The sequence below is a fragment of the Leptosomus discolor genome, chromosome 5 (assembly GCF_034619465.1).
Source record: "Leptosomus discolor isolate bLepDis1 chromosome 5, bLepDis1.hap2, whole genome shotgun sequence".
Taxonomy (NCBI): domain Eukaryota; kingdom Metazoa; phylum Chordata; class Aves; order Leptosomiformes; family Leptosomidae; genus Leptosomus; species Leptosomus discolor.
Window position 1 is genome coordinate 11,772,274 of NC_141395.1, and position 17,569 is coordinate 11,789,842.

The window sequence follows — 17,569 nt, forward strand, 5'->3', positions numbered from 1 at the left end:
GAACTGTATATGTGAGAACACAATTTTGAGCTGGGTGGAAAGGGAAGAGGAGCGTCTTCTTTAGAGAAACTACACTGCATCATTACTTGTCTAGAAGACAGTGAAGTCTAATTAACTTGTAGCTCTCCTGTCAGGATTTCTTCTCCTGTATCTTTTCTTTTTAGACTTGAACCATGAAGAACTCAGTTAAAGGTTATTAAATTTTGACAAGGCAACTAATTATTATAGATAAATGTTACTTATGAATAGTGACAACATACAGATAGACAGCTTCACTTGCCAACTGATGGGCATTTAACAAAATAAGCATAATAGCAATTGCATGACAGATATATAGGAGGTGATTATTTTTCAGAAACCACTCCTCCCATCAACATACTCAAATATCCTTCTCCTCGAGGAATCTACACTTCATATTTCTGTTTAGCTGATAATTTCATTTATGAGCTACAAAGCGTTTATCTTGAATAGTACAGATGTTTAGTGAACAGAATGATTCATCTCTTCCTCTCGACTTTCTAAGTAGGACAAAGAGATGTCTCCAGTAAGTGTGTGCTAGGAGAGAAACATGTCTGTCATTAAATTGTTGCTTCCAAGATAATAAGTACCCATTAAGAGAAAAATTTGGAAAGATTGCTGCCAACAGAACTCACACAAAGTAATGCTCTCTAAAGCGATTGTACTCCAGTGACTCTTACTGCGTGTTACTTTCCTGCTCACCAAAAGTCACAGTACGTAGAAAAGACCCGTTCCTTTTGAAATCCAGTGACACAGCCTCATTGCCTTGCATATGTGGGAAGTAAAAGTCTGAATGGGTCTCACGAATGAACTTCATAAACACTTCTACTGATTTCAGAAGATGTAAGAGAGAAAGTTTCTGGTTGGAAAGATTTGACAAAAGTGCAAATCACCCTAGGGGATGAAGAATACCTAAGATAATATGGATTCTTATTGACACTGTATACCATAACTGAAAAAAGTATAACTTCATCAGAATTTACAACCCTTGCTTTTCGAGATTTTAACCCCAAAATTGTATTAATTTCATATAATTTGCAGAGTATTTAAACTGAATTCCAAGTACATACTCTATTTAACATATAGCTTATGAATTTCATTACCATGCAGTATGTTTGCTGACACACTATGAAAGTGAAGTTGCTTAAATTAAGCATCTGTTACATTCAATCCCAGTTTTAGTGTTATATATATGGCATGAATATTTGTATGGTTTTATAGGAATAACTAAGCAGGAGGAAATTCTGGCAAACTTTTCAAGATTGCCAAAGAAATAGTCATACATATTAGCAAAGGATATCTCAGCTGCTGTCCTGGTGCACATCAATTATGTCACTAACAGGACCACAAATTTGCATGTTGAATAGAAGTTGCCTGTCTCCTGTCCTGGCTGGTTCATGTGTGTTTTGCATGTGACAACTTTGTGCTCCATCTCCACCTCATTTTTCACTTTGAGGAAAACAATGACATCAAGAACCCCAGGGACATTAGAATGCTACACAAATATGATTACAGCATTCAGCCTCTTCATTTAAAGCAAGTACCATATTGGTACCAACATCTGCTTCGGGCTGTAATGGGGCCCTTAAACAAACCACACCATCCTGACTGAGTAGAGCCCTGTAACATCTGTTGATTGTACTTGCATATTTGGCTGCCACAAACATGGCAACTCATACTTACTGTCAATTACGCTGTTGTGCTGGTATTCAAATGGATTCCTTTGGGAGAGAAGTTATTGACCTGAAGCCTAAATTCTCAGAGGTGAGGCCGAACCATATAAACTGTATTTCTGTGAGCTGGGCTCTGCACACTGGGGTATACAGTTCATTTGAGCCAGCAAACTCATAGCACAGGCATGTGGAATCCGTAAGTAGTAATAATGCAAAGATCATCTAAACACCAGCAATAAAAGGTCTGTATCTGTATTGTTTCCACATGGGAAGGTGAAATATATTACAGTTCAATTTATTTTTACACTTGAAATTCTTTTTTCTATTAAACAACACTTTCTTAAGAACAGTGGAGTACCTACAGCTAATTGGTCACTTGTGAAAAATTAACCACTGAAAATAGTGTTACATTCTTGTGAGGAACGGACTGATCAATAATCAACGGACTGATTAATGATTTCCAACATGAAACTGAGAGGTACTGAAAGGTGCATTAGGTTTTTAGCATATTTCTAGCACAGAGCAAGCTGCGTGTGAAATCTTGGTTATGGCAATATCCGCTAGATAAGACACTAAACAATCTTTATGGCTGCAAACAAAGGGCCGTTCTTAATCTCCTTTAGTAATGATATTACCTGTTGAACATCCTGCTGGAAAACACAGAGCTGCAGCCTTTGATGTAGCCGGACCTTTCTGTGTTGCCAGATGCTCTCTAGGCGCCGCTGGTGATGCAGGACTTCATGTACCACATCCAATACCTGGTGAACAGCTTTGGAGTAGTTTGCAGTAGCAGTGAGGGATTCAGAATTCCCAGGGCTCAAGGGACGCTGCAGGACATCCAGCAAGGCTTTTCCATCCTGGCTTACCTGAGTGAAGAAATAGGTCTACTTCACTGCACTGATACTTAAACGTCCAACAGTTGACAGAGAACAGTTTAGCTAATTCTTTTTTCTCCCTGTGTGTTTCCTTATTTTAGTCAAAAAGGAAGAAAGACCTCATAACATCTCTTTTTTTACTTTACTTACACATTCAGCACTTGCCTGTGCTTCCTAGTGGGCCTGCTGTGTCACTCAGCAGGAGCACAGATACTGCACTGCTGGGACTGCACACATAGAGACAGAGATCCCAAGACTATATTACGTTCTGACACTCGGGCACAGTAAATTCCTGACATATACTAGTTGATGACAGGTGGCATTTGCAATAGCAGGCCTGTTTTTGTGAGGAGGTGGCATTTGAAGAAAACCACAGATGGCAGAGTCATTCATATTCTGTATGATAAGGGAGAGTCCTTTCTTCGTAGGATTACTAAGTACGTATATACGTTGAGAAATGTGGCATTCTGACTTTGTATATCATTCTGTGGCAGTGAAAAATAAATTTGTATATGATATTGACTCTTTTCTTCCCCAGGAACAGCTCAGAGGGACCTATAGTCTCCATTTTCAATGGGCTACAAAGTTTGCTGGCAAATGCAAAGCCCTCTGCACATGTGCAACGTTTTGGGAGCATATGAAAACACATTTTCAGATGCAAAAGCATTTGGGCATTAAAAAAAAAAAAAAAAAGAATGCCAGATTTTTTAATGCTAGATTTTCTCCTGGAACATTCCTGAAGCATTTTTATATTGCAGGATCAAAATGAAAAATGGAACCATATAAACCGAACTACTATTAACAAGTGTGCGCATGCACTGGTTCTCTAAAAATGACTTTCTGAAATATTTTTCAGTTGCAGATTGTGAAGATAAACTATTTTGTTCAGCAGAAATGGTAAATGCAGAATCCCTCACCTCTTCCCAGCCCACTTTTCTCTTTATCTTCTGAAAGAAACTGCATTGAAAAATGACAAGATTTTCTGAAAAAGATCTCTATTTCCTTGCAACCACAATCACCAATCTTGTCACAGAATGGCTTAATGAATGTTTTTCATCCAGTTTAAATTTTGAACATTATCAGTCAAAGTTAAAACACATCTCCAAGTTTTCCAAATCACATTTATTTCTGTATTTAAGTTGCTTGTTCACATGTAGCAAATATCCTTTAATACCCAAACCTGTGTCTTTTGGCAAGCCATGTTATGTCCCAGACTGTTGTAGCAGTGTATATCTGGTGCCTTTTCAGAGAAATCAAGAGACTCTTTGAGATTTACACTGGCAAAAGTGGGAGTCACATCTCATCATATTTATGACTATTAGGTGGGTTTAGGCAGATCCTTGGAGTTTTTTTAAATATTCACGCCAATTTGGAATTTGATCAAGAAATAACTGGAGAGTCCACAGGGAGTGCCTTTCCGTACTCAAATTCAGTTGCCGCTGAAGACCAGCTGGAACAATTTGCACATGCTGGAGCCTTCTGGTGTCACAGAGGGAACGACTGTACTCGACAACAGCAGCGGATAGTGACAATATGAGGGTAGATTTTAGGAGGAAACCCTGAGGCACAGGTGTTACCTTGGCAACATTATGGAGGTGGCAATAGCTGCTAGGCAGGAAGAAGCAGCTTCTAGACAGGGAAGGAGACAAGGCATACAACATCCTATTTTATCTGTGGGAAGATAATCAGCAACAATTTAATCACTGGGAACAGGAAACCAAGGCTATACACAGACTTGGGAGCAGATCATTAGACCAGAAACTCACTCTTTGCACTGGCTAAATTCACTGTGTGAACTCACTATGTTCCTGTTACTGGCCTTTGGGCTTACAGTTGGTCTGAATCTGTCCCTGGGTGGTGTTACAATGCTTTTAGTATAGTCCCTGCTGCTTTACACTGACAGAAATCCCAGCAGAATCAGCACTAACAATAAAGGTTCAAAAGTTTACCAGTAAGAGATATCAACAATATGACAGACATACTTTACTCAGGACAACTTTCCTGGAAACTTTGTGCCATAAATAACCCTATTCATACCTAAACCATCTCCCAATTGCAGGCCCTGCATGTCAGTTTTTTGCCTCCCAGAGGTATAATCTTGCATTTCCTCCATTTTGAGGGGTTAGATTCTTGGGTGAAACATTCTGTATGCTAATTATGACTGATCAAAAAAAGACTAAATTCACTCATCTTACCAAAAAGTGCTCTTCCAGATCTGGCTAGTGGGTGAATACGGCCAACAAGGCCTTTACAACAAAAAGTCTCAGTGACAGGAGCAATGTGGAACAAAAAGATTGTTTCAAAGCCACAGCTTGTATGCCCTTGCTTTGGCTGAAGCTGAGACAGGCCAATGTTCTCCCAGATTTGTGCTGTAAGGGAAAGAGCAAGTACACTTCTGCATTCTCTCTTAGTCCTTTTTCTTCTATAGGATTTAGCCTTTTATCTATTGCATGATAATTTGTGCCTGTTGTCTGTCTAGAAAGCCTCAGAGGATTGCAAGTTATGATTTTTCTCTGACGGGCATAGCCCTCCAGTTATTCTCTGCACAGCCAGAGATAAACACCAGACTTCAAGTGCTTGTGTTGTCCTGCTAACAATCATTAACAGAAATCAGAGGCTATTAGAAGCATTCTCCTGCTCTCCGATTTACATGCTTGTGCCGTCATGCTGCAGTAAATATATGGCAAGAAGCACACTCACAATCAGTTAAACAGTGGTACTCAGTATTCGCAAGGATTACATACATATCCCAGGATTTCATATCTTCTGCAGCTCTGAAGTTCTTTGGCTTAAAAAGTTTCTTTTCTGAAAGTATTTTTGTTGTGACTATTACTGCATTCCCAATCAATGGGCACAGAAGGTTTGTGCTTTTGGAGTTCACCAATGAACAGATTTCAGAAAGGAGGGGAACAGCTTCACAAACGGAGAAGCTGCCTACTGTGCTCTTTCAGTCATTTCAGTGTTCTCCTTTTAACTGCAAAAATAAATCACCAAATCTCTTTTCATGTGAATCTTCTGAATTTTTCAAGGACTGTGCATGGAGAAAAGCATCAACAATCCAGCTTAGTTGCACCACTTCACTTATGTCTCACTTACGATGTATTTTTAAGAAGTATTGCGAAAGTCTTCAACTGATTAGATCTGCAGCCAACATGACTTGCAATCCCAGTGAGGTGTAAGCACCAGTGCTGCATTTGTCAAAGCAGATTTGACTATATCTCACTTACTTTTAAAAGTACAGAATTGCTGCTGGACTCTCTGGGAAGGTTTAAGTCACCACCTGACATACCACATATATACGCTCCTGCCATGTGGTGATATTCCTGCATTTTGGTTTCTAGGATGGGCAGTGTACCAATGCTTCTGTAAGAAGTTATGTGACCTTGATTGAACCAAAAACTAGAGTTTGTTTTGCTAGTGGAATAACCTCCATGGATGCTGTATACGTAGCTAGGGAATAAGTTAAAATCTGTAGATACCCTACACAGGGGGTCAGAAAGACCTCCAAAGCCTTGCAAGTGACTAGACTAACGGTGCCATCTGTGAAACAGCTACAATTTGCACTAGGAAAAAAACTTAGTCTTAAAGCAAATATATCACACCTCTAAGAACAGACCATAAAGTGCAGTTAATCAAGTGACAGCGAACAAGATGCTCTTACCATCAACCAGGCTCAAGCCTGACTGGAGAAATCCTTTCTTTCTCTCCCTCCTCCACCAGAACCTCTACCAAAACACCAGAGTCCTCAGTAAGGGTGTCCCAAATTTGCTTCCTGCTGTTCATTCACTAGAAATGCTGGTGGAGCAACATAAACACACACTGGCTAGAGACATCTAGAGGAACTCTTTTTGCAAGAGTATACATCTTGTATACCTCCTCCCTCCAGCACTGTTCTACCCAAAGTAAAAGCAAAAGCACCACCTGATTCTCAGAAGAAGGAAGAAAGCCTGTTCTGCCAGCAGCTTGGCTTGGCGTAGGAGAGGATTGCTTAGCTGTGGCTTGCATATCAGGCCCATGATCTCTGCCACCACTATTTCTGAGCTTCACTCAAGAGCAATAAGGGAAAGAACGCAAATAATTATGGCTACCACCATGGCAAGATGGAAAAAGAGTCTCCCCAAAATTCTTTGGGCGTCTCTTCTTAGGCACCAGCAGTGAATCTGAACTGCTTTGTTATGCTCTGTAACACAACACAATAGGCCCACATACCTTATTAAATACTAGTTAATTTCCTTAGTTAATATATACATAAAATGGTTATTCCAAGGAATGTCCATTCTACTTAAAATCTCTTGGAATTAGAGAGATAGAAACAGATTTTCAATGACTCTGCACGAAAAGAAAGGGAAGGAAAAGCTACAATTTTCATCCCACCATAGAGGCCTCTGAGGGAAGAAACATGTTCTGTGGGCAAGGGGCATTATCTAGATTGAAGGAATAGGCATTCTCTGCGGTAAAAGGCAGGACTCCTAAATCTAATCCAGGCTTTTCAGCTCACCATGTAGCTCTGGGAAAAGTGATGAACATTTCCTAAATAACAGACTGCAACCTTTCTGGCAATTCTACATACTGTTTAAAAACATACTTATTAGTAAAATAATGTAGAAATGTTTTAAACAGCTGTGTCTGTGATAAGTTATAGCTTTCTGAGGAAGCATCAGCAAAAGCAATATGTACGTTAAATATTGCTTTCGGCAATGAGTTTTAAATGAATTTTCATTTTACAAAAACTAAGATTGGGCTGACAAACAAAATGCCAGTTTCAAACATTATTTTTTTTTTTTATTTAAGCCTGATTTGACTTAATTTTTAGAAATAATCTTTAAATGCTATCAAAAAAACTTAGTTTCACCTGACTAGGCACATGTGTAAAATTCACAGTTGCAACTAGAGGTCAACAGGACCATTCTGTGTTTGCTTACACAATCTGCTGTTCCTGAGAAGCCTAAATATTGAATAAGGAATTGCCCTTTGTGACTGCAACCCAGACTTGCTCATTCTAATTGACTTACTCCCAAATTCTTGCAAGCGTTCAGAAAATAAAAACTTCTAACATTCCTTATGTTCATCATTAAGACATCTCGCAAGTTCACTGTGTAAGCATGAGTGCCCACCACCAAGCCTAGATTAGCAAATCCTTCTCTCTTGTATTTTATACTATAGATTCTTCCAAGAACAGGGTGACCAGCGCGAGGTCTGAGCATGGAGGAGAGTTCTTATGTTCTGTTCTGGAGTCTTCACTCGATAACTTACTAAGTGTAGCAAGCACTACCACAGTCTTCCTGTCCAGCTTGGAAGACCCTGCAAGGAGCAAAATCCCTTGATACCCAGAGACACAGTCAAACATGGCACAGTACAGGGAAACGAAAAATACAACTAAACCCAAGTGTTCAGGTGATCTGTGGATTACTTTCCAACAAGTTTGAGTCCTGGAGACACGAATAACAGAATAGAATGGATAACGTACATGGCTTCACACTCCCATGGTACTTTGTAGGTCAGCCCATGCCTGGGGTGAACATCTAGACTGGACTAGCCTCATTCCTAAAAGGAGTCCTCCCAGATGCCAGGGAGGTCCTGCAGTCGTTTTGCAAAGTAAAGTGGACTGAACACAGACCCTGGCCTGCACAGTCAGGTGCACTGAATGTTGGGTGTTTGCTAGTTTTTATTTCATGCTTCAGCCTGGATGGGGGGAGAAAACAAGTGAAGGATTTTATGAGGTTTATTTGACAAAACGCCAGAGAATATGTTTTAGTCCTTGGCACCCTCTTTTAGAGTAAAAAAACACATTCTATTTAGGTCTGAGATATTTGACACAACAGTATATATAAATACATCTAAAGCAGTTTCTCAGCATTCGTTGTAATGAGGACTTGACATCTCTGTGACTTTGTATATTGAAGGAAAAGGCCTTTGGCATCCTCTCTTCCCATTAGCATACCTGTGCTAGAGCCAGGACTCATTCACAGAAGTAAAGCAATAGGAGTAAAGCTACTGCTGGCTTTAAGGGGTTCCCCGTTCAGCAAAGGCAGTGAAGCAGCTCTTCTTTAGGGTGTCAACACGAGTTCCAGATTTCATTTCTCTGTGGAGTTTGTCCCCAGATTGTCCTGTTGTGCCCTTGAAAGCAGATTACTGGGAGTCACCGGTATCCTAAAACCTGGGATTAGATCTGATTCCTTCTTTGAAGAAGTCGCAGCAGTGGAAAGCAAACCTATCTCATTTAGAAAAGCTGAGCTCCCAAATGCAGTCAAATATCTGTTATCACTTAACAGATACTCACACTCTTCTCTGGGAAGCACATACCTCTGTGTAGGCCTGTGTTACTTGTTCATACAGGGTCTGATGATGATGGATGGCCAATTCCAGGTCTTGCATTTCTGAAGGGAGGCCTCCTTCACTGCACATTTTGCACCAGGCATCCACACCTGAAAGGAACTGAAATAATTCCAGGAACAATGAGCAACAGTGACACAGAACAGCATCTCATCAACATTAGGAAACTCTCTTTGTAGAGTGCCACAGATGACTGCAGCATGGACTGAGGAAAAGGTAAGAGTCATAAGGAAGTCCTTTTGGGCACCCTGGAACACCACATTACTGTCACCTCCTCAGTACATGAAGAACACCTAGATTCAAAGGAATGTGTTTTTTTGCTTTTTCTGGATTAAAAACAAATGCTCCTTTAACCAGGCTCAGAAAAAGCCCATTCTAAGAGTCTTTACATACCGCACAGGGAGACTACAACATTGCATTCTGAAAAGGGAGGTTGCAATGTGTTTAGGAAAAAACATCAGCATGAAGCACAAAAGGACACAGTTACAGCCCCAGCTGTATTTGGCATTGTCTCAGATGTCAATTTTCCCTCACTCCCTTACCTGTCCTTAACACTACTAATTTGGGTGACAGAAAAACCCCATTAAAATCAATGCTGACATTCATTTCAGTGAAAGGCAGACAGTCTGTATTCAAGCAGTTCACAACCCAGGGCCAGCTCAGTGGGATTGCCGACAGGATCCCAGGGCTTTAGACCCCTGGGTCACTCATTTGATTCTGGCCCAGGTTAGCAGTGATCAGATACCATTACCATCTGACGGCTGCTAAGCAGCTAATGCAAAATGAGCTGCTGGTCTCAGTCCAGTTCCTGGTGGGCAAGCATCCATAAAAACGGAGAAAAAAAATCATTGCTATTGCAATTGATATGGTTTAGCACCTTGGTTGGAAGCCTTAACAGACAGCCAGAAACTGAATGGCTTCGGGGAGTAGAGGGATGGAAAAAAATATTTTTCCATTCTTAAAGGCCTCCAGAGCAGTGCTGACGCACTTTGTCAGGACAAATTGGGGAAGTTCTCCTGGGTGCTGCCTGTTCTGTAAAAGAAAAGAGGAATTTAGTCTCTAAGGTTCCCATCCTGTTTTTCTGTTAAGCAGGGCTTACTTCAATGACACAGCTCACACATTCATATTTTGTCCATACTAAACTGCCTAATGCCACCTCATAACTTCTCATTAGTCTTTTCTTTTCTTCCATCTTTCTGCTTTGGGGCTATTTATAAAAAAGAACAGCTAATTATACAACAGATGCAGTGCCCTGTAGGGTGAATGTATAATGCCACAAAACCACCCCCAAGATCACAGCTTTATCCACTCCTGAAGTGTTCACCTATGGCTTGTTAGTAAAGCACTCACTCCCAGCACGAAGGGCCGTGGGATTCAAAGCAAAGAATTTCAATTAAACTCTGGCTCCAGCATCACCATCCTCCTTCATTAGCAGTGTAAAGCTATTTACCATGCTGCTGTGTAATCAAGGTTATAACATGTTTGCATTGTAAACATTTCTTTTCAGTGTACAAAGATGAATTCCTAAACATTCATGTCTACAAAGTACAAATCTACCCGTGAAAACTGTGCTTTCTAGAAGACTGGAGGCATGGATGGCAGGTTCTCTTCTGTTGGTTTGACTCCTGATCTGTTGAATCTCTTGGATGAAATCCCCAAACACTCTTGCATAAAGCTGAAGTCATCATATTTTGTGCCAAGGTAGTGGAATTCATGTAATTTCCTATGCAGTTTTAAGAGCATGGAGTCGAGAGCAATCCCTTTTGGGGCCGTTATGTGAACCTCTTGGTCAAAACAGTGAACAAAAGACTTTTACACCTTTATAGACCAGTGTTCCTGCAGCTGGAACCACAGTGTTATAGCTCTTATCAAAACTGCTGAATTCTACCAATTTTAGTACAAGCTCTTAGAATTGTGTTCCTCATATACTTCCATATCCCCAGACTGTGATTTGCACAGTACATGGGAGAAGTCTCAAGAAGATCCTATGCACATAACCACACTTCCACCTTGTTGTCTCACATTTATCTTTCTTTTGTATGTCTATTGTATATAGACAATGTCACATCAACTATTACATCAGTAATTTCACTTCTGCTGCTAGCAGGAGCAGTTGACATCATCTGTTTTAAAAAGTTTTAAGAAGTGCAGCCTGTCAATGTTTTACTCTGATACCCTGAAGCAGTGCATGATGGTCTGTGCTGTAGGGAGAGCAAAACATTTTTTAAGTATTTTTGCAAAGAGTTAGTTCATACCGTAGGACTATTGATCTGGGTATTTTGAAAAATGCAGCTATGTTAATTTTTATTATTCATCACACACTGCAGCAGACACAAAAAACTTTATTAAAGGTAACTCTTCATGCTAGAAACATATTTATATCACAAAATCACCATTCGACTGAGTTGAACTCAAAATTGTAAATTGTTAACTCTTAGGTTGGAACAGGAGCTGTTGCTGTCCACCGGCTACTCAAAACCATTTCAATTAATTGCTTAAATTTCTAGTTAGCCCACAGACTAGAATAGCTCCTATTGGGAACATTAAAGCTGCTTAAACATGATTTGAAATGACAGGCTCCAATAATCGTCCATGTTTTTCAAGACTTCAGGAAAAATTTCTCCTAAAAAAATAAAAAAGTCCCTAAGGTATTTTGTGCCTCTGATCCAATCCAAAAGTAACTTTAAAGTAATGATCTATGCTTACTCCTGCCTCACAGCCTATTCACCTCAGTTGCAAGTTCTGTATTAGGTCAGGCAATACTATATTCTCAGACCACTTCTTAATAGCTTTCTTCACGGACTGCTATGCTGTATCACGTGGTTGCTTCAAAACACATCTCAGGCATTCTATAGTCGATATTTCTCCACATTTTTTGCACAGTCCTTGCTTATGGCTTGCTAGGCCTGTGTGGAAGTTGGAGGATAACTAGAGTGGCTCCCCTAGGCCCTGGAGAGATTCAAAGCAAACTCTAGTGTACTTTTATGCTCCAGAATGGCTGTGGGGAAAGATGGGAAGAAGGCCATGAAATTGTTTTCCTCAGTGACCTACAATATCTGTCAATGTCCTGAATTTTTTGTATGAGGTTAATTGTAAATTCCCTGTTGTTTCTGGAATTCTGCAAGCTAATGCAGAAGTTATCTTTGTCTTATCCCTGCATCTTATAGATACCAACTGGCTTTTCCTTTCTACCCTTTCCTCAAATTCTTTCTCCCTTTTTTCTTTTCCTCTCTTTTTCATTTCCTTTCCTCAAACAGGGAGTTCAGGATGTGCTTAGAGAGATCCAGGCAAAGATGAGAACAGTAGTAGTCTTCCTGGTTGGGGAGTAAGGTAACATGAAATGAATGGTAAAGGGTCAGTCTTCAGAGAATCAGCATAAATGTCTAGTGTGTGCACCTAACATCTACTGCCTTAAACAGCAATTCTGCTTGTGCACTTCTAAGGGTAGACTCTGGCCCAGAATTAATTGGTTGAGGTATCTCGGCTGATTGAAGACATTAATTTGTCCATTCTGGTAGGGTCTGTAGGGCAAGCATCTTATAAATACTTTAGCACACTTTAAGAAGTTACATCCAAGAAAGGGAGGACACCCGCTATGTGTGCTTCTCCCATCTGGCCCTTAGCGGGCCAGAATCTCATCTGGTGTAAATCAGCACAGTTCACTTGGAATCACAGTGAGATAAGGCATGTTCTCCTACATTCTCTTGCAACTTTGAACAGCCTGAGGTATACTTAAAGATACAGAAGCAGATTCTCTTTTGCACTAGAATATCTCCATATTAGCACAAGAAAAGGAGGCGAGGGAAAAAAAAAGAAAAAAAAAAAGAAAAAAAACCCCAAACCCCAAGAGATCTGTAGCAGGTGGAATTAAGGGACATTTGCAAAACACCTCCATTGAATATTCTAAGTTACAACTTGACCCGGACATATTGGTTGTTTGGAATTCAGTTTACTGGCTTTTGATCAAACACACGTGCTGAAGGAAGCCTGGCTGGAGGCTAAGTTGGCAAGATTTGTCATTTATTTATTTCTTTTCTTTCCTTCTTTCCTTTTCCTTAGCTCTTTTCTTGATGATGGTTCAGCATGTACAAATTCGTTTAAAAAAATTAAGGAAGACTCATGCATGCACACAAACACACACAAAAAAAAAGGAAGAAAAAGAATGAAACAAAGAAAAAAAACAAAAAACAACACAACAAAAAAAGCTTTGATCCAGGAACTCATTCAGCTGAGTTCCATTCAACATGCCACATGTATCTGCAATAAGAGCCAGGAAAGCAACGTGATTCTGAGGCACGTGAAGACAGATGTGAAGTTCAATACCCAGCGGGGTTGACTCAGCCTTTCATCCTCCCAAGCCAGACAAATTGTATTCTGTGCAGTTTTCTGTGTGGGGTCTTTAGGAAGAGACCTTGAAAAACAAGTTGCTTCCTGCACAACTTGCATATTAGAGGGATCATAGAGCTTTTCGCAAATCTGTGTCCCAAGCCAACAACTTCCTTGCAGGCTGGGGTGTGCCAAAGGCTGAAAGATTATGGTCCTAATAGACTTGCTTCCTGTTGGCATCACAGAGAACTTCAATCAATAGGAAGGAACGAACAAAGAGGCTGCAGCAGCTTACCGCGCTGGAGAAGGAAAGGCAATCTGCATATCAGATCAGTATGAGGGAAGCAGGGGTACACTGTGGGAGAAATGGTTGGATCTGCAACAAGATTACCTTCACTGACAGAACAAAGGGAGCAAAAAAAGATTTGATCTGTGACAGAGGAAATAGTGGGTTTATCTACATCTTTGCTTCAGAGATTTAAGCCTTATTTATCATAAAATAACGAAGCCCCAATTTGAGTTTAAAAAAACCCTGGGTGATGCCAAATAATAGAGAACCACATTTGGAAAAAACATTTGATAGACTGAGTTATAGACCAAATCCCAAACGCCTCACTTTTTATACTATACAGAGGTCAAAGGACTAAATTATTAGCATTCAAGTAATTGGCTTATCCTACCAGAGTTACTAAAGCAAGCCTACAATTTTAGTCCTGGCTAATGGACACGCTGACTCCCACATTTCTTATTTGCAACAGTCTGAGTTTACAGGCTTCACATCAGCACTTATCTTACACTGAATTGTCTCTTATTGCAAGTGAGGAGCAACTGCTGTTCACAATTAGCAAATTCTCCTGTCTGCTTAGTAATGAAAGACTGGCTTTTGCCAGGCAGCACGAACTTCAGTTCCTAATGAAGAGGTGCCAAGGCAGGACTGGGTTTTTCAGACCCATCCATACAATCCTAAAGAAAAAAGACCCAAAGCTGCAAGTGACGTTAGTGTAGCTTTCTTTCAAGCTAAGGCTGAGGTAAAATACTCACTTTGACAGCATTGAAAGGGTAGGAAGACAAAAAAAAAAATTCACTTCTAGTTTGACAGACAGTTCAATACAGCTTTCTGTTTTATTGGTTTTCATGCCACACAATACCTCAGCAGCTCCTCATAAAACTTCAGAAAAATAGGGAATCACTCATAAAAAACACGAACCAAAACGAACCAAAACTAACCAAAACGTACAAGAAAGCGCTAATTCATTAATAAACCTTAAAGATCCTCATTGTGACTATAGGCTGGGCATAAATTATTTTTTAATCTTTCTTTATGAACATACGATGACTGACAATTATTAACATGAAAACTAAATACTACAGTGCCCATTGTACAGAGATGAAAGTACTTGTACTGGGCATCTTCTTAGTCCCATCAGAGCCACTGAGTGTGCTTACAGGAGTAAGTGCCCAGTAGGGTGAGTAATTGCTCTATGCTATGGCCTATTGTCAATAGGAAACACAAAGTAAAGAAAAATCCATTCTAATTCTACAGTCAGAAACAAACAGTAGATACAATCTTTACTCTTTAAGCTAAACTTTTATATATATATATATATATATATTTTGGCTTATGAGGCACAGTTTCTGGCTTATCAGTTATAATTTCTTCTTCAGACACTTGAAGTGTGGGTCATTTTAATAAACATCAAGCACACCTACTTAGTAGCTATGATATTAACTACTTGGAAAAACAAGCAAATAACAGTACCGAAGAGAGCCCCAAAGCAGTGTTTGTCACTGGAAAATGAATGTAATCAACATATGATCAAAGTTGAACCATCACTGTTCAGTGGACCTGGTGCAGATGTAAAAAAAGCAGAAGGTTTATTCACTGACTTATTTTAAATCTTTGGTAGTTATGAAATTATGGAACAATTCTAGTAGTTGTTAAAGACACAAACCAGAGTTCCGGGACATGGAAAATGTTCTTGGATACTCCTAGCTGTCTCTGAAGTCTCTACTTAGTGAGGTCTAACAAAGTTTGGGGCTATGGAGAACACTGCGAGAGCACATGGTGAAATGAATTCCATAAGTTTCATTAACAATAACATGCTTTTGTGTCTAGAAATTGTCTGCTGGTACGGGTCTATGTCATGCGTGCAAATATTCCAGTGCACACAGCATTTAACACATATATATATGAGTGCAGATACATACTGTTTTCCTGACTGTAATAATCCTGAATTTATCCACAGCACCATGAAATATTAGGCAATAGAAATAAGGCAACCTGTTACTGCAGCAGCGCACTTCACTAATGTTCAGATTCGTTCTCATCACTAAGGCATAAACATATTTACTTACTCATTCAGGGAACATGTGCCAGTTTTTTTAGGAAAATGTTACTATTTGTTTTTGAAACACTGATCCACTAGGAACAAGGGTCCTAACCTCACTGCATATAAGCCAAAAGCCATCAGGTAATAACTGCAGCACTTTCATTATCAAAATAGCAATGGATCATTTTGCCAGTCACAAAAGCAGCTCACCTGTTCAGCTTTCTGGTGAAAGACAGCAGACATGGCTAAGATGGTGCTGCGCTCATCCAGAGCTGCAGCAAAACTCTTCCACTCTTGATCCAGCTGGCTAGATATTTGTTTAATTTGCTGGGAAGCATAATGGCCTGCCTCAGAAAGCCTTGACGCAACAGACATGATCCGATTGATGTTGACATAGGCATTCTGAAAATTAAAAAGCGCACATAAATAAAGAGAAGGAAGAACCGTGACCACCCTTTGCCTTCATTACACATTCCAAACACCATCAGTTGAAGTAAAGCCAAGCAGTTCAGTGAAAGCAATCAACCACCCGCTTAAATATGCATGAATAGCAGGCATACTACCTTCCACTCTAAAAATACATCCCTCAGGATTTTTTTGCACATCTATGCCATTATCTAACACTTTTATGTCCCCCTCTCCCCTTGAATTTATTTATGTGATACTTTAGGTATTTACTCACCTGTTAGGGTCTACTAATTGCTTCTATCTTATTCTTGATATTTCTGTTGCATTACTTCATATTTCTGGATGTTAAATCCACATATTTGTAAGTGAAATGTTTTCCTTCTGTCCTTTGAGAACTCTCTACAATCCTTTATAGACATGCAGTGTCAACAAATGGAAAATTCTTATACAATTTGAAAGAGCTCATAAGGATATCCTATAGAAATGTAAGAGTTTCCATAGAAATGTCTATTAAATTGTACTCTTCAGTTAAAATATTATCTTTTCTGCAGGTTATTTTAAGCTGTTCTCCAGCAGAGATACCATTTAACTACAGTCTGAATTTAGAAGGATTTAAAAAGCTTACTAAAAGGGTAATATTTGCTGTTCTTTCAGAAGAATTTTTCATGACGGTTTTTATGCAGCCTTGAAGCAGCAGAATGATAACTCTTTCTCAAACTGAACTGTGGACAGCAATGCAATTGCATTATAATAACCCCATTCTGCATAGCAACATAAACCTGAAAATAAAGAGCAATCATGACAATGTCTTACAAAGATGGACCATTAAAAGAGAAATGACAGCCGTCTTGCAGATTTCTGGAATGTCATGGGATGTAAACACTTCTCCTTTCTCTTTCCTCCTCACCGGAGGAAAGGAACATCCCAGAATTTGAGATGTTTTACTAATGTTGACTCACTGCTTTCTTGTCTCACTAAAGTATTTCAAAATGACTTTAGGAATACAGAAGTAGAATCTGTAAGTCCCTTATGCACAAGGACAGATACAGCCCTGATGATTTTAACAGTATTACTCACAGACAAATAATAAATCGGAGGTGGAAGTGTTTGTTGGAGCAGGATCTCATCATAGTGAGTGGGAGCACAATGTGGAAAGGTATCTGCCAATCCAAACATGAAACACAACAGAGCACTGCCAAGGCAGGCACAGGTCCAAACTAGGTTGCAAAGCAGGGCAAAGCATGTCTGCAAAGTGTGTGGGATAACTATGAAGTACACTCATCATACCCGTAGGTGCTAAAAGAAAGAAGGATGGGGCCACAGCCCTTACAGCCACTCTGCTCTCCCCTGGTAGAACCATGACTGTGAAAGCTGTCACATAAATAACACAGATCTAAAGCAATACCCAGCCTCTAGTTTTGTGGTTGTTTTTTTTTTCCCTCCTACCACAGAGCCTTCTCTTAAAAATTGGATTTGGCTCAAAACGGTCAGATCAATTTTAAAGAAATATTTTTTTTTTCCTGTAAAATTAGAGAAACCAATCAAAATTGTTCTGAAGTTTAAAGTGTACTGAAAAAGATATATTATGATTTAGAATTCTGACCAC

The 17,569-nt window shown here is 39.6% G+C and overlaps 1 protein-coding gene across 4 annotated transcripts in view; it reads right to left on the minus strand.

The window, feature by feature from the left end:
• KALRN (kalirin RhoGEF kinase) overlaps window positions 1–17,569 on the minus strand; it is a 525,904-nt gene that overhangs the window by 263,702 nt on the left and 244,633 nt on the right. For all 4 annotated transcript variants that reach the window (XM_086466145.1, XM_086466144.1, XM_086466147.1 and 1 more), the window contains exons 7-9: window positions 15,766–15,957; window positions 8,870–9,001; window positions 2,327–2,557 (exon numbers count right to left, since the gene is read on the minus strand). In XM_086466145.1, coding sequence (XP_086322271.1) covers window positions 2,327–2,557; window positions 8,870–9,001; window positions 15,766–15,957 — 555 coding nt within the window. The remainder of the gene's footprint in view (window positions 1–2,326; window positions 2,558–8,869; window positions 9,002–15,765; window positions 15,958–17,569) is intronic.